The sequence below is a fragment of the Vipera ursinii genome, assembly GCF_947247035.1.
Source record: "Vipera ursinii genome assembly, chromosome: 9".
In the NCBI taxonomy this organism is placed as follows: Eukaryota; Metazoa; Chordata; class Lepidosauria; order Squamata; family Viperidae; genus Vipera; species Vipera ursinii.
In genome coordinates this window covers 25451412-25473550 of record NC_139523.1, presented here as the reverse complement: position 1 = coordinate 25473550, position 22139 = coordinate 25451412, and the positions used below count along the sequence as shown (strand labels likewise).

Sequence of the window (22139 nt, the reverse complement as noted above, 5' to 3'; positions counted from 1 at the left end):
CAGGCTTCATGGCTCTGCTTGAAGGCAGGGCAGCTGGGTGGGGGGAGCTGCTACTGCTGTGGCTACCGGCTGACCATGCTGGAGGGCATCCTAGGCTTTGAATTCTCCCCCTCCAAAGACCTTCCAAGCAGCTTACAAGCCATTTCAACGTTAATTCATAGGTAGCCATAAGCCCTCTGTTACTACCTGTGCGGTTGCTAATGCACCCCCGCTGACGGTCTCCTCACAATGCCTCTCAAAACAAAAGGCAAGCTAACTTCAGCCTAGCCGGCTGTCTGACCCTGCACCTCCCTCCCTGCACCGCTTTCCAAACTCAGGGAAACCCAGTCTACGAGTCCAACTTGGGAATCGCTGGAGACGTTTCGCAGCATCGCATCGAGGCAGGCATAAGGTGCTAGCCGGCCCACCCGCTGGGGCGCTGCCTGGAGCCGCCTCTCCTGGTTTGGTCCTGAGCCAGGCGAGGTCAGGCTGGTGGTGCTGAGGCGGGAGGAGTTTCCCACAATGCACTAGCGTGCTGTCCGCGGTGCTGAAGCGGCGCTCGTGGCTCTCCCCGCATCCCTCCCTCTACGCTCAGCCGCTTTCCCAGCTCCCCGTCCGGCGGAAGCAGGCGTCGGACTAAGCATGGGCCTCGGTCAGTGAAGGCGGGCATGGAGGAGCGCAGCCCGTACCAGAAGAGCTGCCCGGAGGCCGGCAGGGCCTCCTTGGTGCTGGGGGCGAGCGGAGGGGGCTGCCGGGCCCGTTGCGCCGCGGCTGCGGAATTGGAGGCCTAGCTCCAGCGGGCGGTGGAATTCAAGGCGGAGGGGCACCGCTGCTACAAGCAGAAGAAGCTCCGCGAAGCCATCGGCAAGTACCGCCGAGCCCTGCTGCAGCTGAAAGGCCTGGAGCCGCTGGCCGGCGACGGAAAGCCTGAGACGGCGGCTGCGAAGGGCAGCTCGCTGGTCGCCTGGCATCGCCTGTCCGCCGAGCAGCGGGAGCACCGAGATTGAGTGCTACGACAGCCTGGCTGGTAAGAGCCCGCCCCCGCCGCCGAGCTGGGAGGGAGGAGGAAGCCGCGTAGTCCTGGCCCCAGCCGGGAGCAGAAGGACTCGGCCCCACCCGCCCAGCTGGAGGGAGCCCTGTGGAAGGGGCCTCCGCTGCCTGCCGACGCCCAGGGAACAGCTGCTTGGGGCCAGTTGGAATTCTGCAAAGCTTTTTTTTATTGAAAAGTTTTAGAATACATTTTTTAACAAAACAAAACCCCTCCCCACCCCCTCCCCTCTCCCCAACCCTCCCCAACACCTCCCTCCCTTCCCCCTCCCCGACTTCCCAGAGCTCAATACAGGGTATAAAAATACAAACAATCATAGTCTACCTTATGCAAACAACAATAAACTATTAAATCTATCGCACTTTAACTCTTATAAACTAACTACAAGCAATATATTTAAATCCTTATTCAAATGCTAGGTGAAACTTTTTAGTCCCATATTTATTCTGGATATAATCAATCCATCTTCTCCACTCCACAATATATCTCTGTTGCGACTGGTCTTTCAAATACGCTGAAATCTTTGCCATTTCCGCCAGGTTGGAAACTTTTAAAGTCCATTCTTCTATAGTCGGCAGTTCTTCCTTCTTCCAATATTGCCCTACTAAAAGTCTCGCTGCCGTAATTAAATTCAAGATCAACTTAGTGTCCACAACAGTAGTATCCGTAATAATGCCCAGTAAAAACAGTTGCAGACAAAACTTTATCCTTTTCTTAAATATCTTTTGCATATTCCACCAAATGTTAATCCAAAAAGCTTTAACCTTTTTACAGGTCCACCATACATGAAAATACGTTGCATCTTCACCACCACACCTCCAACATTTGGGCTGGCAGTTCGGATACATACTTGCTAATTTTTTAGGATCTAAATGCCACCTATAAAACATCTTATAAAAATTCTCTCTTAAGTTTTGAGCTTGCGTAAATTTTACATTTCTCACCCAAATCTTTTCCCAGGTATCCATTGTAATGACTTCTTGAAAATTCTGAGCCCACTTTATCATACAATCTTTAACAAGTTCTGTCTCTGAGTCAATTTCTATCAATGCAAGATATATCCTTTTAATATGTGCTTGGCCTTGATCTCTAATTTGCTTTACCAGATTTTCATCAGTCATTGAAAAACCAATTTTCTGGTCTTCTTTCCACCTGGCCTGTAATTGCCCATACTGAAACCAAGTTTGTACAATCTTTTCTTCTCTTAAAATATTATACGGCTTTAAATGCCATACATTCCTTTCTAAACTTAAAATTTCCTTGTATGTAGTCACATCATGTTTAAACCCAACACTTATATTTTCTATTGTGTGTTTCGGTATTGCCCATATAGGTATCTTATAATTTAACTTATGTCTATACTTTTTCCAAACTCGCAACAGAGCATGTCTTAAAATATGTACCTTGAACACATTATCCACCTTCTTATCATACAATAAATATGCATGCCAACCAAATAACAAATCATGGCCTTCAAGATTTAATAATCTCACTTGTGTTAAATTAATCCAATCACTTATCGCTGACAAAGCAGCAGCTTCATAGTATAGTTTAAGATTAGGCATTTTAAGACCACCTCTCTCACGCATATCCTGCATAATCTTAAATTTAACTCGTGGCCTTTTCCCTGCCCAGACAAATTTATTAATACCCTTTTGCCATTCCTCCAAATTTGAATCCTTTTTAAGAATAGGTATCATTTGAAATAAAAATAAAAATGGATTGAGTTTATCCAGAACAAGTATAGGGTTAAGAAGTTTTATGTAGCATTTGAATAAGTCTTCTTTCGTTTTTTTTTCTTTTCTTATTTTAGTTTCTTTTTATATATATTCAATATTACTAAGGCTTGTTTATCCTATATAAGCTAGAGAGTGATGGATTTTAGACTTTATAGTTGTTAGTATATGATTGTTTATGATTGTTTTATATATATATACCTTGTATTTAGCTCTGGGAAGTCGGGGGGGGAGGGGGGGAGGGGGGAGGTAGGGGGGGAGGAGGGAGGGGGAAGGGGGGATTTTTAAAGGAAAATTGTATTTTAAAACTTTTCAATAAAAAAAAATAAAAAAAATTTTTTGGCAAAACATTCATTTTCACTGCTGCAATTCTTCCCAATAAGGATAATTGTAGTTTTTTCCAACTATCCAATTCTTTTTGAACTTTTCCCCATAACTTTTCATAATTATTTTTATATAACTTTACATTTGAGGGTAACAAATATATCCCCAAATATTTAACCCTTTTAACAATTTCAAATCCCGTTAACTCTTCTAAAACAGCCTTTTGTGATACTGTCATATTCTTAGACAACATTTTAGTTTTTTGTATGTTAACCTTGAATCCAGAAACTTTCCCATATTGCATTATTATCTCCATCAGTTCTACAACTGAATCTTCAGGCTGAGTTACCGTAACAACCAGATCGTCTGCAAATGCCCTCAGTCTGTAATCCTGATCTCTTATTTGAATTCCCCTAATTTTTTCCGAATCCCGTATTTTAATCAATAATATCTCCAATGTTAAAACAAATAATAAAGGTGACAACGGGCACCCCTGCCTTGTACCCTTTTCAATGTTACATACGTCTGTCAAACTATTATTAACTATTATGCGGGCTGTTTGCTTTTGATATAATGCCCTAATTGGTTGTAAAAAATTATCCCCAAAGTTCATTTTATCTAATACTTTTAACAAAAATTGCCAATCCAATTGATCAAAGGCTTTTTCAGCGTCCAAAAAGATCAACGCTGCAGGGATTGGATTGTTTCTTACCAAAAATTCCAACAAATCAACCACATGCCTCACATTGTTCTTCATTTGTCTACCACTTATAAACCCAGTTTGGTCACCATGAATTACTTGTTGTAATACCCTCATTAATCTGTTAGCTAAAACCTTAGCAAATATCTTGTAGTCCGTATTCAAAAGTGATATTGGCCTATAATTTTTTGCTTGGGTGACATCCTGGTCTTCCTTCTGAATCAAAGAAATAAAAGCAGTTTTCCAAGATGCGGGCACCCCTCCTCCCATTTGAATTGTCTGAAACAATTCCCTTAATGGCTTTACCATCTCTAACTGTAAATTTTTGTAATACACAGCAGTCAATCCATCCGTACCTGGCGCCTTACCCACTTTCAATTGTTTAATTGCTGAAAAAATTTCTTCCTCAGTTATCAATTGATTCATCTCTTCCTTTTGTTCTTGTGTAAGCAGAGGAATATTAGCATTCATCAAATATTCATCAATATCTGCCTCACTAATCTTATCTCTAGCATATAACTTAGAATAAAAATCAACAAAAGTCTTCTTAATAAGACTCTGCTGATACACTACCTTACCCTTATGTTCTATTCTATCTATATTAGAAGCCCTTTGCTTCTTCCTTAACAAATAAGCTAGCCATCTACCTGGTTTATTGGCATTGCAAAAAGTATTATGTCTAGCATACCGTAAGTTAGTTGCCACTTGATCAGCCATCAACTTGTCGAACTGTCCCCTTAATAAATAATTACCTCTTTAATCTTTACATCCGATGGATTCAAAATAAAAGCCTTTTCTTTTTCCCTAATTTCATTCTCTAATTCCTTCCTCCTGAATTCCAAATTGCGTCTATATTTGTTATTCAAATATATTAATACACCTCTCATATAAGCTTTACTAGCATCCCAGACCATTTCAATAGAAGTACCTTTATGCATATTAATTTAAAAAAAATCCTTCATCTGTTTTTTACATTCTTCCACATTTTCCTGATTTCTAAACAAATTCTCATTTAGACGCCAGGAACGCCTATCTCTATTATCTTTTTCTATCTCTAACCAGACTGGACTATGATCAGACATAGTTCTTGGACAAATCTTATGTGAGGTGATCTCACGATGAACCGTTAAAGGAGCTTCCAGGCAAAGGCATCACGCAGAGATGCAATCATATTAGCTTTATTCAATGATAGATCAAAGAGAAAGAAATACTTGGCATGAAAGCATTCATGCCTGCATGTGAGAGAGAAATAAAATAAAACAACCTAGCATTACATAACTAACTAAAACAGGAGGACTAGGAGCTAGGAGTAGAGGTAGAAGCAGGGATAGAACTAGAACAAAGAGCAGCCCCTCGTGCAGAGGTATTTATGGGGGGTCTTGGTCCCTCCCTGACCATAAAACTCTCTCACCAATGGGGCTGTCGGGTCCGAGACCCTTGGCTCATCAGTGGAAGCAAAGAAGCCTCTTTGCTCCCATCTGATGACCTTTTTGGGGAACTGCCAATGGCTGGCACAAAACATCTAACAATTCCCCTTCTTGCCAGCCAATGACAGGGACCAGTGAATGTATGTGAGGGGCGAGCAGGTGTCATAGACATGCATAAAAACATTCAGAAGGCCAAACACAAACGCTTACATAGAAGGTTGTGCCGGTCAATGGGAACAGGCTTGGTAAACAGATCAGCTATCTGGTCAGCTGTATTACAGTGCTCAACATGTATAAAACCCTTTTTGGTAAGCTGCCTGACATTTTTATAGCGTATGTCTATATGGCGAGATCTAGAGCCTACTGCATAAGCCTCCGAGATTGCAATGGCGGCTGTGTTGTCCTCTAGAATTTGGATGGGCAGAGGGGGAGATGCCCAGATGCTTGTTATCAGCTCATTGAACCAAGTCAAATCATTGGCCGTGTCTGACAGGCTGGCATATTCAGCCTCGGCCGTGGAGCAAGAAATAAATTTTTGCTGCCTAACATGCCAATGTACTGGGCAGCCATTTAGCAATATGAGGAAACCAGAAGTGCTCCGTCTAGTTTTGGTGTCGCCAGCCCAGTCTGCATCTGAGTAAGCGGAGAGCTGGGCCGTCTTCCCCTTCTCTGGTTCTAGCATAAGGAGGGCATCAGCTGTGCCCTTAAGGTATCTAAGCACCCTTTTAACAGCAGTCCAGTGGAATTCCTTTGGGTGTTCCACATGCCTGGACAATAGATTCACAGCTAAAGCTATGTCAGGTCTGCTCCAATTGCTGATGTATAGCAAGGAGCCAATCACAGATCTGTAAAGCATGTTATCTGTGAACTCAGGACCGTCCTTATGGGTGTGGTTGTAAAAGTCGGTTTGCATTGGGCTATGCGTAGGATTAGATTCTGTCATTTTGCATTTGGCCAGTAATTCCTCTATCTTTTCTTTTTGAGATAGAGCGAACCCCCCTTTAGTGGCCAAAATATGCACACCCAAGTACTTGTCAACCCGCCCCAAAGACTTCAGAGTAAACTTTTCTTCCAGGGCCTTGGCAAATTCATCACACCCTTCCTTGTTAGGCCCTACATATAATAGGTCATCCACATAAACTAACACCCGTTCTGTGGTTCCCTTGGAATTGCGTGTGAAAACACATTCATCTGCATGAGATGCTGAGAAACCAACTCGTTCTAAACTCTTTCTAAGACAGTCATACCATAATTTCCCTGACTGCTTGAGACCATATAACCCTTTGTGGAGCAACCATGTATTTCCCCCTTCTTGCTGGTAGCCAGGAGGGGCCCTCACGTAGATCTGCCGGTCCAAGTTGGCGTGGAGGTAAGCCGTCTGGATGTCGAATTGGAAGACTTCTTCTCCCAGAGCGGCTGCAGTCACAAGGGCGGCCTTGACACTCTCTGCCCGGACGGTTGGAGAGTAGGTCTCCGAGTAGTCTTCCATATAACGCTGAGCGAAGCCCTGGGCTACCAAACGGGCCTTATATAGGTAGAGGCCATTGGCAAGTGGTTTGGCTTTGTAAACCCACCTTGTGCCAATGACTTTCCTCTCCTTTGGTGGTTGCTGGGGGGTGAAGACCTTGAGTTGTTTTAAGCTCTGCATCTCCTTCTCCATCGCGAGCTGCCATTTCTCTTGCTCTTCGATGGGCAGCTCCTGGATGTCAGAGAAGGATTTTGGGGTGACCACAACGCTGTTGACAGACGCGATGTGGCCAATGTCAATTCTCTATGGCGGGACCCCTTTGTTGGACCACTTTGACCTCCTTACCTTCTGCCACTCACCGCTTTTTTCTACCGTGGGTCTCTGAGGCGTCGCTGGGGGTGAAGACGGCGTGTCTTCCTCCGTGGGACTGGACGCATCTTCGTCTTGTTCCTCACTTTCGTCGGTGGCAGGGTACGTGGTCGCCTCTGGTGATGTCGTGGTCGGTGTGTCCTTGCTGGGTCGGTTGGCATATGGGATCAGATCATTTGAGTGGATCTGAGTCCAATTGGAGTCCTCTTCGAAAGAGGCAGATTGGGAAGTCACAGGCCTGCCCCCTTCTCCCAGGAAACGATAGGCCTTGGAGCCAGGAGCATAGCCCAAGAACCTTAGTCTCTGGGAAACAGATCTCCCCTTCTTCCGCAGCTGCTTGGGGATGTGCACCCATGCATAGGAACCAAACACACGCAAATGTGCCAGATTTGGTTTCCTACCGTGAACCAGGAAATATGGGGTCTGGTTCACAACACTGCTCCAGGTGCGGTTTAAGGTGTAATTGGCGTAATGGACCGCCTCTCCCCAGTATGATTCTGCGACACCTGCGTCCGCAATCAGACTACGCATCATGGTTTGCAGAACTCCATTTCTTTTCTCAGCTACACCATTTTACGAAGGGGTGAATGGTGCAGTAAGAAAATGGCGGATGCCCTTACGCCTTACCCAGTCCTGGAACTTCTGAGACATGAACTCAGCCCTGCGATCGCTCTGCAATTGTGCGATCTTGGTCTTGTACTGGGTCTCTACAAAGTTGTACAGTGACTTTATGGCGTCAAAGGCTTCAGATTTTTCTGTGAGGGTATACACGTGGCCGTATCGTGAAAAATCATCAACGGCAGTGAGAAAATACTTTTTCTTTCCTAGGGATGGTGTGAAAGGCCCAACCAAATCAACATGTACTAGTTGCTATGGGTACTGAGCCTTACGGGATGACACCTTTGGTATAGGGGCAGCCTTCCTCTTTGTTTTCTTGCAAATGGCACAGTCCAGAAACACGTCACAGTCCTTGAGCTGGACTCTCTCAGCAAATTCTCCCATCTTTTTAACTACAGGGAAGCTTGCATGACCTAGCCTCCTGTGGAGGAGATGGGCACACTTATCGTGAAGCGGCTTCCCCATTGACACCCTCTTGGCTCTAGTTGCTTTGAGTGGTGCTGTAGGTGCCTGCTGAGATTCAGGCTCCTTGCCCACACTGCCCTTGGAAAGCCTTGGGGCAGGCTGTGGTGGCTTGGGAGAAAAATATGGTAAGCCATTTATTATGGCTATATTTCCAATGACCTTCTGGTTCCGGGTGACATGACCTCCCCCCTTGCGAAATAAGACTTCTACTTTGTCATCGTCACACAATTTGGTAATGCTTAATAGGTTGTTGGCTATGGAAGGGGCGTGTAAAACACCTTCAACTTTCCCAAGTCCAGGTACAGAAACAAAACCCTCCGCAACAATTAAAGCAGTATCACCGTTTGCCACTTTGACAGATGAGTTAATTTTCTTTAACCTTTTAAAACCTTGACTCATATTAGTAATGTGAGAAGAAGCTCCAGAGTCCAGTAACCATAAGTCAGTGGAGCTATCAGCCTTTGTTGTGGGGGTGAGGGAACAAGTATGCAGAGAATTTCCTTTGCCCCTACCACGCCCCCTTCCTTGCCCCTTGCCCCTTACTTGATTGGGACCACGTTTAGGGGCTTGATGTTGATGGGGGCAGTCTTTCTTGAGGTGCTCCTCAGAGCCACAGATGAAACACTTAAGTAGAGCATTAATTTGCTCTGAGTTGTGGCGCCCCCTTCTGGCTTGCTGAGTGGTGACTCTGGCGTATTCTCCAGCATTTCTTCTTCTCCGATCTTCCTCGATGAGTCTCCCTGTGAGGTAGGACAGATTTATGTCTTCCCTCTTGACCGCTTCGAGTGAAACAATGAAATTGCTCCAACTCCTGTCTAGGGAAGCAAAAATGATCGCAACCATGTTCACATCAGTTACAGGAAAATCTCTGGATATCAATTCTGCCCTGAGTGCCTTTAATTTTGCAAGATGTTCAGGCATGCTGGCACCAAACTTCAGTTTGGTTGTATAAAGCTCAGTTGTATATCTGGTGATGGAACCAATGGTATCGCTGTTGAATAAATTGTATAATAGTTGCCATGCTTGAGCAGCTCTGAGTCCTGCTGGTATGCTGGAGAACAAGTTATTATCCAGAGAACTGAGCAGAGCAGAATAAGCCTGCAAGTGTCGCTGCTCTTCTTGATGTCCCCATGGGGGAGGGGGTGGTTTCTGAACCATTTGTAGAGTCCCATTCTTTAAGAGATATAGCTGTATATCTTTACTCCAACTGCTGTAATTTTCCCCTCCCAGTTGTAGCTTTTTAAAATCGCTAGGAAGATTTGCGGCTGGAAACTCAGACCCATATTCAAAAAACTCTGAAATGTCCATTGACATAAAAGGGAGAGGGAAAGTGGTTCCTACAGTGAAAGGGGTCCGTCTAGTGGTCGAGGAGGGAATCCTTTCTTGACTATTTAGTAACTCCAGATGGGCGTGCCCGGAAACCATGTGATCCGGGGGAGGGCGTTGTTCAGGATTTCTCCCTTCTTCCCATGAGGCATTGGGGGGGCGGAGCCCAGATTTGCCAGTTTGGAGTTGCTGCAATGAATCCTCCCAAGAATTGCAACCACATGGATTTTCATCATTGCCTGGTTTGCCTGGTTGGTCCTGAAGACCTGAAGAGAAGGTGGGAGGCCGTGGGGGTTGATTGTTGGGAGGCTTCAGGCTGGATTCCCCCCGGCAGTTGGGCCCTGGGGAGAGGATGGGAGGCCTTGGGGGGGGCACCCCCGACGTCTGCTTGGCCCCCAGGGCCGTAGTCAGGACTTGGATGGCCGTTTTAATTGCATTTGTATTTGTATTAGTATCGGCTGGGCAGATCTCATCGCCATCATAGGACTTTAGGCTCTGTGGTGGGGAGAGCCCAGGAATTTGCATGCTGTTTTGGCCAGATGCCAGGGATTGCATGCCATTTCTGCTGGATGCCAGGGACTGCTGGCTTTCCAGGCTTAAAAAAGGATTGTCTTTGTTAGACCGTGTGGGGTTACAGGGGGCCGCCATCTTGTTTCCTGTGCCAGACCATGTGGGCGGAGCCATCTTGTTTCTGCTTGCCCCAGGAAGCTGTAGCTCACAGCTGGGGGGGGGGTTCGCGCCAAAAACCCTGGGGTCCCGAAGTCACTAAGGGAGGCGGGCGCCATATTTGGAGGCCTCGTGGTCTCTAGGGAAAGACTCACCACGTGTTCGGAGGCTTCCTGCGCGGTTTCCTGGGCTGCCTTCCCCCTCCCCTGCATTGTAAAGATCTCTTTAAGCAGTTCTTCACGTTCCTGTGCAGTCAGCTTACTCACGCGGCGTTTGGTTTCAGCCAGGTCCGTCTCTGCAGCATCTGAGCAGTCTTGGGCAGTCTGCAAGCCTTCTATGCTCTCCTCTGTGGCGTTCAGTTGTAAAGAGGCATGTGAAGGGGTCCTAGACGCTCTGCTGGATCCTCTGACGGGATGAAGGCCATTTGTGCTCTCACCTGCAGCGGAGGTTGCTTCAGGAACTGAAGACTTGGATGTAGGCAGGGATGCCGTCTGTGATCGATGACTTCTGGTCACGATAGGAGAAGTCCTGCCATCTGTTATGAATGGATTTGAGCCGGGTCTTCCAGACATCTTGTTGGATAGGTCCTGGCTGGCTTGGAAGCTTTCCTTTAAACCATCCTATGGCTACCAACTTGTGAGGTGATCTCACGATGAATCGTTAAAGGTGCTTCCAAGCAAAGGCATCACGCAGAGATGCAATCATATTAGCTTTATTCAATGATAGATCAAAGAGAAAGAAATACTTGGCATTAAAGCATTCATGCCTGCATGTGAGAGAGAAATAAAATAAAACAAGCTAGCATTACATAACTAACTAAAACAGGAGGACTAGGAGCTAGGAGTAGAGGTAGAAGCAGGGATAGAACTAGAACAAAGAGCAGCCCCTCGTGCAGAGGTATTTATGGGGGGTCTTGGTCCCTCCCTGACCATAAAACTCTCTCACCAATGGGGCTGTCGGGTCCGAGACCCTTGGCTCATCAGTGGAAGCAAAGAAGCCTCTTTGCTCCCATCTGATGACCTTTTTGGGGAACTGCCAATGGCTGGCACAAAACATCTAACATCTTAATCTTCTTAATCCTAGAAAAAAAATCATTAGTAATTAGTATAAAGTCAATTCTAGAAAAAGATTGATGTCTATCAGAAAAAAAAGTATAGTCCTTCTCTTGCAAATTTCTTTCTCTCCAAATATCTCACAATTCCAAATCATCCTTCATTTCAAAAAAAGATTTAGGCAGTTTAGAATGACTTGGAATACTTTAAAAAAAAACCCTCTTGTCCATTTGTACATCCAAAACACCGTTCCAGTCCCCCATAAAAATAAAAGATTTATAATCCCACTGAGTAATCTTGCTGTGTAGTAAACTATAAAAGTCTGCTTGTTGTTGATTAGGAGCATATAATCCAACCAGAAGTGTTTTCTTGCCTTCTATTAACAGTTCAGTTATAACATATCTTCCTTGTTTATCTGCTTCAATTAACTCCACTGTCAAGGTATTCTTAAAATAAACAACCACTCCATTTTTCTTATCCGTTGCGGAGGCAATAAATTGTGTACCCAGTCTTGAATTTAATAAGTACTTTTGATCCGTAACTCTAATATGTGTTTCTTGTAAACAAATAACATAATTCTTAAATTGTTTTAAATATTGAAAAACTTTCTTTCTCTTCTGTGGTGAATTTAAGCCATTAACATTCCAGGTTAGAAACTTTGTCGCCATCCTTTGCGACCTGAAGCTTTTGGAGCGCTTCCTCCAAAATCACCTGCACTCTCTTAGGTCGTGCTCCTCCCACAGCTTCACTATAAGTAAGTTTTGGAGGTGCCATCATGACTTTCTGCTGTTCTTGTTCTTGCTCTCGTCTCATTCGTCTCGAAGCAGCACGCGTCATCCTCTGGTCTCTGGTCTCCTCCGATGATACTGAAATTTGATCCACTCCTGTAGCTTTCTTGTCTATCTGCGTTGTTCCTTCAGCACCTTGTAAATTCTCACTGCGTAATTGAGGCTCTCCCTCACCATTCTTCTTTGTAGATTCCAAAAGTGGTATGAGGACTGCTTTTAAAACATTACTATAAAAATCACGTGCCTGCAACACTGTAGTAAGACAATGTCTCATGCCTTCATGCATCACCACCATACCCACTGGTATCTCCCATCTGAACTTAATATCACGTCGTCTTAATTCTTGTGCCAAAAAGGCAAATTCCTTCCTTCTCCTTAGGATTCTTGGAGGGATCTCTTTTAAAATCAAAACTTCTTGCTCAGCAATTGCAAATTTAGTATTGTAAAAGGCTTGAATAACCTCATTTCTAATTGCTCTCTTTGTAAAATAAACCACCACATCTCTGGGTAATTTCCTTTGTCTTGCAATCCACGAATTAACACGGAAAATTTTGTCTATATCTTCCATAATTGCATCTGCTGGTCGCCCCAACACACCTTCCAAAGCCTCGGAAACTATTTTCTTCAAATTTTCTTTAGAATCCTCTTTTAAGCCTCTAATTCTCACAGCAAACTCCATCTCATGGTACTGTACCAAGGTCAAGTCACTATCAATTTTATCCATCACATTTTCAGTCTCTGTCATTTTTGCATCTAATCTGATATTATTTTGGCTGAGATCTTCCACTCTCTCGTCCAAGCGCTCTATGCATATAGCCATGCCTTGAAATGCAAGTAAGATGTCTGCCCTTATTTCTATTAACTTCTCATCCATAAGCTCAACTAATTGTTGCGATTGCTTTTTCATAGCCTCTTGCAACACATCCTGCAAATCTTTAACTGTAAAAGTTGGTACAGGTGCAGGTGCAGGTGCAGAGGGAGGGGGCATTAAAGCTTGTAACGAAGATTGCTGCACCGGAGAAGCCCCCGCGCTTCTAGGAACATTAGAAGATTTGGCAGCCATTTTCACTCACTATTGCCTGCTACGCACTTTCACTTTCAAACTCCACAAAGTCCATTGAGTTAAAGATCATAAATTCACTTTCACCTGAATCTCCTGTATCGCTCTGCCTGCATCCAGGTTCTCTCTTGCTGGCAGGGATGGTTGCTGACGCCCTGCTCTGCTCCAAAAAGCCTGGAGCAGAGGCACCCCACAGTCCAGAGCAAACTCAGGCTTCGGGGGGGCTCAATCCTTCAGCCGCCAGAACTTTAGCTCTGGCGGCCCCGGAGAGCTCTACCCCTACCTGAGCACTCACCCCCTCCTCTTCTCCCGAGGAGTGGGCTTCCAAGCCATCGAAACAGCTGATCGGCGCTGTTTTCGGCGGCTCTACGGAACCGGCGGGGCTGACAGCCAGAATGGCTGCCTGCAGCGACGCCTTACCACCCGGAAGTCCGGAATTCTGCAAAGCTTGAAAAGGTCCCACCATACTTAATGTTGCCATTTGGTCATTGAGTGCCAATTAAACATGCTTTTTTTCCTGGTAGCTTTTTCCCCTTAATGTCATCAGATGGTCCTTTCAATGGAGCCAAGATGCTCACTGTACCTTTAACACTCCCCTATATGATGGGCCGAGACCGCACAATTGGCCCAAGGACTCCCAGGGCGTTTCGCCGCTAAGGCCATGTCTGTGCCTTGCTTGACCCGCCCACCTCACACCTGCGCCCCAAGCGCCTGCCCACGAGGGCTGGACCGGCGTCCGGATGCAGGTCTTCCTTAGTGGCTGGCAGCTCGCGAGGTCTCCTCTGGGGCCTGGAGAGGCCTCCGGCTCACGTGGTTTTGCCACGACGAGCCCTTCTAGAAACGAAACAGGTGGCTGAAGCTGCACTTCGTTTGCATTCTTGGTGTGCAGAATTGCAGCGTTCAGGTGGGTCATTTCAGGTGGTTTTGTAGCCTGAAATGAACTTCAACAACAACTTCGTGATTTTGCCTGATAGAAGAAAGAGAAATTTGAAAAGGAAAGGAAAGAGCCTGGTATTGGGAGAGGAGGAGGAAGAAAAAGAAAAAGAAATAGAGCCATCCCAGTTTACGGGAGACTCTCCAAAGGGAGCCACGCAACACCAACACTCCTGAGCAGAGCTAGTACCACCAGTTAGCTGGAGCTGGCGCAGCGTGTGTGCGCGTGCGCACGCGGTTCGTCTCTAGAGGGAGCAGATCTCTTTCCCCCCATTTGCTGCAGTCTGAGGTAGCAGTTGGCTCCGGGTATGGAGGGGAATCAAGCCCAATATAGGACCCCTGGCCCCCTCGGGGGCGGCTCAGTCCCGCCATGCTGCCCCTGCCGCAAGCCAAGGCAGGGAACGAGAGCTCGGGGAAAGGGTGGGGTGTCTTGGTGCCCTTCGCTTTCTTCCCTGCAGCCTGCCTCCTGCAATCGGAGCTGGTGAACTATGAGCGAGTCCGCGAATATTGCCTCAAGGTGCTGGCCAAGGAGAAGGGCAACTTCAAAGCCATGTACTGCGCGGGCATCGCCTTCTACCACCTGGGCGACTGCAACAAAGCCCTGCTCTACCTGAAGGAGGCCAAGTGCCGCCAGCCCACAGGTGGGTTTGGGGGCGGGGCGGGCCTCGGGCCAGGCGGAAAAGGGCCGCTCAGGACAGCCACGGCCCTCGGGACCCTTGGTCCGGAGCCACCGCTGCTCCTGGCCAGGCCAGGTCTGGGCAAGAAGGGAGGCGAAGCCGCGCGCCACGCCAGAGAGGAACAAGAGAGGGCGCTTCCCATCCGGAGTAGCCCTCCCCGCCCCCGCCGGCCGCTTTCTCTGCTCACGGCCCTTCCCCCCCAGACACCAACGTCCTCCGCTACATCCAGCTGACGGAGATGAAGATCAGCCGCTGCCACCAGCGCGCAAAGGAGGTGACTGCGTAGGACGGACCTGCCTCTCCCTCCCGTCTGCAGCCTCCGCTGCGTCCACGATCCAGGAACCCGGGTGCTCGGCGATGTTCTCCAGAGACAGTTTGATCCGGAGCGATCCCCACCCCATCTGGACTGCGGGCGGGAGAATGTAGTTTTTTGCCAAACACCTCTGGGGTGCCGAGTCCTTTCTTGGGGTGGGGAAGGGCAGAGAGGCGATAGGCTGGGCGGAAGCTGGACCTTCGGCAGGCTCCAAGGAAGGGCTTCTGGGGAGGCTCCGGGGCCTTTCACGGCTCCCTGTCCTGGAGGTTTTTCCTCGGCAGTACCGTAGGAGAGAGGGGTAAAAGCGAAGGTAGCAACCTGAGGGTTTTGGGGTTATGGCCATCGCCCATGCCCCCCAGGACCGCCGAATGGGTGAACGCAATGTTTTCTTTATTTATTTTCTTTATTTAATTTTATTGGATTTATATACCGCCCTTCTCCCGAAGGACTCAGGACGGTGTACAGGGCAATTAAAACACAATATACAGCACATAATATACAAAAATTAAAATAAATTAAACCAAATAGCCCAAGCAATAAAACACGTTCTAAAATTTAAAATTTGGAATTTAAAATCTAAAACCCCAATCCCTCAGTCCAGGCTGGCAAGTTCAAATAACCAAGTCTTCAGGTCGCGGCGAAAAGAGCGAAGGTTGGGAGCCATCTGGAGCTCAACAGGAAGCTGGTTCCAGAGGGCAAGCGCGCCCACAGAGAATGCTCTACCCCTGGGGGCCGCCAGTCGACATTCCCTGACTGATAGCACCCTGAGGAGGCCCTCTCTATGGGAGCGCACAGGACGATGGGAAGTTAAAGCCGGCAAAAGGTACTCCTGTAAATAATCCAGGCCCATGCCATTTAGGGCTTTATAGGTCATCACCAGCACCTTGAATCTCACCTGGAAGACAACTGGAAGCCAATGCAGCTCGCGGAGCAGAGGTGTTACATGAGAGTATCGGGAGACCCCCATCACAACTTGCGCGGCCGCATTCTGCACCAGTTGGAGCCTCCGAGTGGTATTCAAGGGCAGCCCCATGTAGAGAGCATTGCAGTAGTCTATCCGAGAGGTCACGAGCTCATGAGTGACTGTGCGTAGGGCATCTCGGTCCAAATAGGGCCGCAACTGGCGCACCAGGAGAACCTGGGCAAAAGCCCCCCTGGTCACAGCTCCTATATGATCTTCTAAACAGAGCTGTAAGTCAAGGAGGACACCCAATTTGCAAGCCCTATCTACGGGGGGTAACACCTCACCCCCTATAGTTAAAGATGGAATAGAGTGGACAACCCGAGATGCCGGTATGCACAGCCACTCGGTCTTGTCGGGATTTAGACGAAGCCTGTTCCTCCCCATCCAGACCCTCACCGCCTCCAGGCAACGGGACATCATGGCGAGGGCATCACTGGGTTGATTTGGGGTGGAAATAAAAAGCTGGGTTTCATCAGCGTACTGATGATACCCCACCCCAAAACCATGAATGATCTCACCCAGCGGCTTCATATAGATGTTGAACAGAAGGGGCGAGAGGACCGACCTCTGCCCCCCTGTCAACACCGACTGCGAACAACCCAGGAGGTAGGAGGAGAACCACTGTAAAACAGTGCCACCCACTCCCAACCCTCTGAGGTGCCGCAGTAGGATACCATGGTCGATGGTATCAAAAGCCGCTGAGAGATCTAATAGGACTAGGACAGAGGAGCAACCCATGTCCCGAGCCCGCCAGAGATCATTCACCAGTGCGACCAATGCTGTCTCCGTGCTGTACCCGGGCCTAAAGCCTGATTGGTAGGGGTCCAGATAATCCGCTTCCTCCAGGAACAGAGGAAGCCGATGTGCCACCACAACAACCTTCGCTAAAAAGCGAAGGTTGGAAACCAGACGATAGTTATTCAAAATGGCCGAGTCCAGGGCAGGCTTCTTGAGGAGGGGCCTCACCACTGCCTCCTTCAAGGTAGCAGGGAAGCTACCCTCTCTCAAAGAAGCAGTTATTACTGCCTGGAGCCAGCCTCGTGTCCCCTCCCGTGCTGCATAAACCAGCCAGGAGGGGCATGGGTCCAATAAACACGTGGTGGAACTCAGCCTCCCCATGATCCTGTCCACTTCTTCTGGAGTCACAGGATCAAATTCTTCCCAAGTAATGTTCCCAAGACTGCTCGATTCCCCATTGTCAGACTCCACCCAGTCGGAGTCCAGACCGGCCCGAATCCGAGTGATTTTATCCGCCAAATATTGACTAAATTCCTCGGCATGACCCTGCAGGGGCTCCTCCCTCACCTCCTGATTCAGGAGGGAGAGAGTCACCCCAAACAGGGTGGCCGGACGATTATCTGCAGACGCGATGAGGGCAGTGAAGTAATTGGACTTCGCTGCCTCCATCGCTGCGAGATAAGACCTCGTAAAGGTTCTTAACCGCAATCGATCAGACTCAGACCGGCTGGACCTCCAACAGCTATCTAGGCTCCGTCTCCGACGCTTCATCTCCCGGCGCTCCACGGAGAACCATGGTGCCCGCCAGGATCTGCGCCGGGTCAGGGGCCGCATGGGAAAAACGCGGTCGAGTGCCTCCGTGGCCACCCTTTTCCAGGCTTCCACTAAGGCATCGACCGGGCTGTGAGCGTAGATGGCAGGCACAGATCCAAGCGCCTCCTGGAACTGTTCAGGGTCCATTAGGCGCCTGGGACGGAACCACCTGGTCGGTTCCATAACCCCGCGATGGAGGGGGGTGAAACAGAAGGCCAGCCGCAGGAGGTGATGATTGGTCCATGACAGGGGTGTAATAGCTGGAGATCCCCCTCCCAGATCATCAAGCCACCGTCCAGATAGAAAAATAAGATTGAGTGTGTGACCCCCCCATGAGTCGGGCCCTGAATTACCTGGGTCAGGTCCATGGCCGTCATGGAGGCCATAAACTCCTGAGCCAACCCCGACGAACCTCCCAGGGATGGCAGGTTAAAGTCCCCCAGAACCATAAGTCTGGGGAACTCGACCGCCAACCCAGAGAGGGTATCGAGGAGCTTGGGCAGGGCTGCTGCTACACAGGCAGGCGAAAGATATGCCAGCAACAAACCCAACTGAGCCCCTTGGCCAAGCGGGGGGGAATAACCGCCGAACTGCCCGCTTCATCTCAGGCCCTCCGGCCGCTCCCCCCACCACCACTGCAAGAAGCAGCAGGATCTCCTAGTGAAAGCACTGTCGGCCCCACGAAGCCCCGCCTCTTCCCTAGACTCTCTCGTTCCCCCGTGAAACCGGGCGGGGTGGTCCTAGGATGTTCTCTGTGGGGCGGGTTCCTCGCCTTGGCCTTGGTCGCACTGCCTCCAGGTTGCACAAACACGGCTGCACCAGGTTTGAGGCTACCCATCCACATCCAGAAGGGTCCGGCGGGACCCGAGACTTCCTGGGGAGAGGGCTGCCCTTGGGATCTGGCCCCGGGAGATGAGCTTCCAGGGGTCAAGGCGAGGTCGGCCTGAGGCTGGTCGATGCCAGGGTGCAAAGTCCAGCATCTGTGGAGGCCGCACTGCACTGGCGCTTGGACCGGGCTGCTCTGTGGCCTGGCTGGGGGCTTGGGCAGTGGTGAGTGAGTGAGGATCTGGTGAAGCTGGAAAAGGCAGGGCTTCCTGGCAGCCTGGAGGGAGAAAAACCAAGATGGCAGAAAGGATCAGAGCTTTGTGTGGATGTCGATCCCCACCCCCTACCCCCTACCCAATTATTTGCCTGAAAGCAGCTGGGGCGTTCATTTTTAGCATCTGAACTGCCAATAGCCCTTCATCCCCACCCAAGAGGGGCCCCACCCTCTTCACAGAGGCGGGACAGGTCAGGAAGACCTCTGGGAGCTCAGGTGGAGTTGGGAAGCCCCTCCAGGCCTTGGATTCATCGCCCCCTTGCACTGCTTTGCCTGCACCCTGCCTGCCGCTGATGCCCACCTGGACGGCCGGAACCCTGCTGGGGGGTTCCTTCGGAGGGTGTCTGGTGGTGCACTTGGTTGAGGGACTGTGTGATGCTTATATGGGTGGGGGTGAGTGGCTCTGCTGGGGAAGTGAGGCGGACTTTCTGGGAGTGAGGGCTGTTCATCCAGGGTGGCGTCTTCCACGTCAGAGGGCAGAAGCGACTTGGCGGAGTTGCAGTCAAAGAGGGATAGGAGGGTGACATTGCTGGGTAGCCCGGAAGATGGGAGCAGCCTCAGCCCATTGCCTGTCAGTTTGACCAGCTTCATGCCCAGCATGATGGAAGCCAAAATTGACACACAGCCCAGCAGGACAAGCTCACTGCAGCAGTGACGGTCACAACTCCCAGGGCTGAAGCCCACTTGGGTCCCTTGGCAGCGGACGGCAGCAGCTGGATTCCCAGGGGCGAAAGTGGCTAGTTTTGGCTGGAGTGGGGGGACTACTGTCCTTCTCTGCAAGCTCTTCTGAGGGGGGGGGGCAAAGGAAAAGGAAGCAGACTGGCACAGCACCCCAGGCAGCAGCGCCCCCTTTGCTGTTGCTTCTGTGGGCTCTAGATACCCCCATCCTCTCCCCCACCCTGCCCACATAAAGCTGAGATATGGGGAAGGAAGCACATCAAGGAGCCCCTACTCATTCCAGCCTCCACTGAGATTTCCATTGCCAAGGTTCATCCACAGTGGAAGCATCAATCACCGATCAGCCCTACTGGGAGTTCCATTCTTGGACAGTCCAACAGGGATGCTTGTAAGCAAAGGTAAAGGTTCCCCCGCACATGCGTGCTAGTTGTTTCCGACTCTAGGGGCCGGTGCTCATCTCCGTTTCAAAGCCGAAGAGCCAGCGCTTGTCTGAGGACGTCTCCGTGGTCATTTGGCCAGCATGACTAGATGCCAAAGGCGCACGGAACGCTGTTACCTTCCCACCGGAGTGGTCCCTATTTTTCTACTTGCATTTTTTTTTACGTGCTTTCGAAGTGCTAGGACGAAGCTGGGACGAGTAACAGGCGCTCACTCTGCTACGCGGCACTCGGGATTCGACCCGCCAAACTGCCGACCTTCTGATCAACAAGCTCAGCATCCTAACCCACTGAGCCAGGTCAGTTAAACTCACAGGTGCAAAACCAAATCCATGACAACTAAACCAAGCCTTATTATGGGCAGCAAGATGTCCATTGTTCCGAGGCATTCTGTTTATGCCCAGAGAACCACACCTCAGGGCCAGAGAAAGGGGCATAGAAGCTGGCTCTGCCCTGCCAGGTCCTCCAGCCCAACTCTTGGGGTAGGAAGGGAACACGTAAGCAGCCTACTCATTTCCATGAGGCTGGCAAAGCCCACTGCCAGGGGCACGTGCTTGGGGGATTTGCCCAGGTTGGGTGTGCTGGATGACCACTGTTTATTGTCTTGGGCCAGGACTTCAGCCTGTGCAGGTGAGGAAAGCACAGGCTCTACCACACGGGACACCCTGTCATGGCAGCTTCAGTCTGCCACCGCCCAAGTCCAGCCTCTCCAGCCTGGAATTCCCTTCCGGCCAGGCTTCTGGGTGCCCTCTGGGGAGCCACCTGGCCCCATACCTCTCCTCCCCACCGAGTCTGTTTGTGGATCGTGGAGCTCGGCCCCATGTCGGCCCTTTCTTCTTGGATCCCACCAGTTCCTCCTTCTTGGCCAAGCTGCTTCGGCCCCAGGTCTGCTTTCCGTCCAAGGGGATCACTGCAAAGCCAGGGAAGGCAAAGCAGCTTCTGAGTGGTGGTCCTCTGCCCCTCCTGGAACCAGCTCCAATCACCTTCTCTCAGGGGCTTCAGGGAGACCCGGCTCTACCGAGTCCTCAGGGGATCGGCTGAACTGGAGGGATCTTTTGATTAATGGAACCACCATTCCCCAAAGCGGCCAGGCCAACTTTGCAGCATGCCAGCATAACTAGCAGGCCCTGAGGCGGCTGCCTCCCTGGATCTATCCCACCTGCCCCTCGGAAACATTTGCTCCTCCCGACAGGCAGGTGTCTGCAGTGGTGGCCTCTCCCGGACCAGATCAGGCCGTGGCTGTGACTCACGGAGAAGGGCACGCAGACGTGGGATGAGGCTGGGGCTTCCTGGGGTGCTGGGGCCCACGGCCTTTTCTGCCGGTCGAGGCTGGGGGATTTGTACCGTGATCTTGTGCTCAAAGCCCAGGCGAGCTGAAAGAGAAGCGACTTAGCCCACAGCCGCCGCCTGGCGCTTCCTGCCCACCTCCCGTTCGGTGCGGAGGCGCTGGCGACTCCGGCCTCACACGAAGGGAGGCTGATGTGGTTCCCAGGACTGCCGGCGGGGAGTGGGACCTTCTCGGTTCCGGGACTGCTGCTGATCTATCCGGGATGCTCCCTCCACGTTCCCCTCGCCCGACAAAACGGGGAGGGGGAACCCGGGCCGGCCAGGCGGCAGCTACCCGGGGAGAGGGCTGCCTCGCGCCGGCCTCAACTGCTCATCGGCCCGCCCACCGCCCACCTGGCCAGCTAGCTCTTGCGGGGGTTCCGCGCCACTCGACCGCCGCTGGCTCTGGCGCCCTATACTGGCCACCACCCTCCAGCCACCGCGGTGCGCTCTATGCACAGACTGGGCGCCCTCAGGCGCGGCCCCGGGCCTGCAACCTACGTCTCCTCCCTTGGTTTACCGGGAGCTACCTCCGCAGCTGCCCCCGCATCGGCGGCCCAGCCTTCGGACCTCCGCTTCCGCCAGCCGTCCCAGGCATCCTGCCCGGGAGAAAAGGGTGAAGCGGCCAGGATTGCGCGCCCGGCTGCTGCACTCGCTTGCCTGCGCTCCCTCCCTGCCCCCTCCCACAGCCCCTGTCTCCTCCCCCACCCCCTTTCCTGTCTGCTGGTGTGCGATGTCACAAACATAATAATGAAAATATCTCCCTTTGTGCTCAATGTGCTACACTTATTTTGCCTACACCTGTCCTAGTCTTTCTGCCAAGCAGCAAAAGTGGCTTTATTTCATATTCACCATCCCTGTGAATATCCAGTCCAAGGAGATCTCTGTACGTGCTTCAGTGTATATGTTATAGTATATACTAATTGCACAAAAGCCCCACTCATTCTTCTCTCTGCTTGGTGCAGGGGACTAATATGTAAATAAATAATCAAGTGAACTTAAAACAATGAACCAGATGGCTTGAATAACTAATTTATTCTACAGTTTGCATAAATTGCTCTCTCCCCCCCACCACAAAAAAAACTCACAACACTCCGAGGCTATTCTTTAAACAAGAAAAAAGCAAAACAGAGCC

General features: G+C 50.0%; 2 protein-coding genes across 2 annotated transcripts; one reads left to right on the top strand and one right to left on the bottom strand.

Annotated features, from left to right (window-relative positions):
- Positions 1–647: 647 nt before the first annotated feature.
- TTC9B (tetratricopeptide repeat domain 9B) lies at positions 648–15191 on the top strand (the record flags this gene model as incomplete). The annotated part of the gene is given in 5 exon segments (XM_083369253.1): positions 648–713; positions 771–967; positions 969–1006; positions 14418–14600; positions 14840–15191. Coding segments are annotated over 5 exon segments (567 nt in total). The 3' UTR covers positions 14923–15191.
- Positions 15192–16939: 1748 nt separating this feature from the next.
- MAP3K10 (mitogen-activated protein kinase kinase kinase 10) lies at positions 16940–21948 on the bottom strand (the record flags this gene model as incomplete). The annotated part of the gene is given in 8 exon segments (XM_083369252.1): positions 16940–18566; positions 18989–19276; positions 20189–20293; positions 20296–20300; positions 20453–20588; positions 20929–21051; positions 21525–21603; positions 21895–21948. Coding segments are annotated over 8 exon segments (1062 nt in total). The 3' UTR covers positions 16940–18294.
- Positions 21949–22139: the final 191 nt, after the last annotated feature.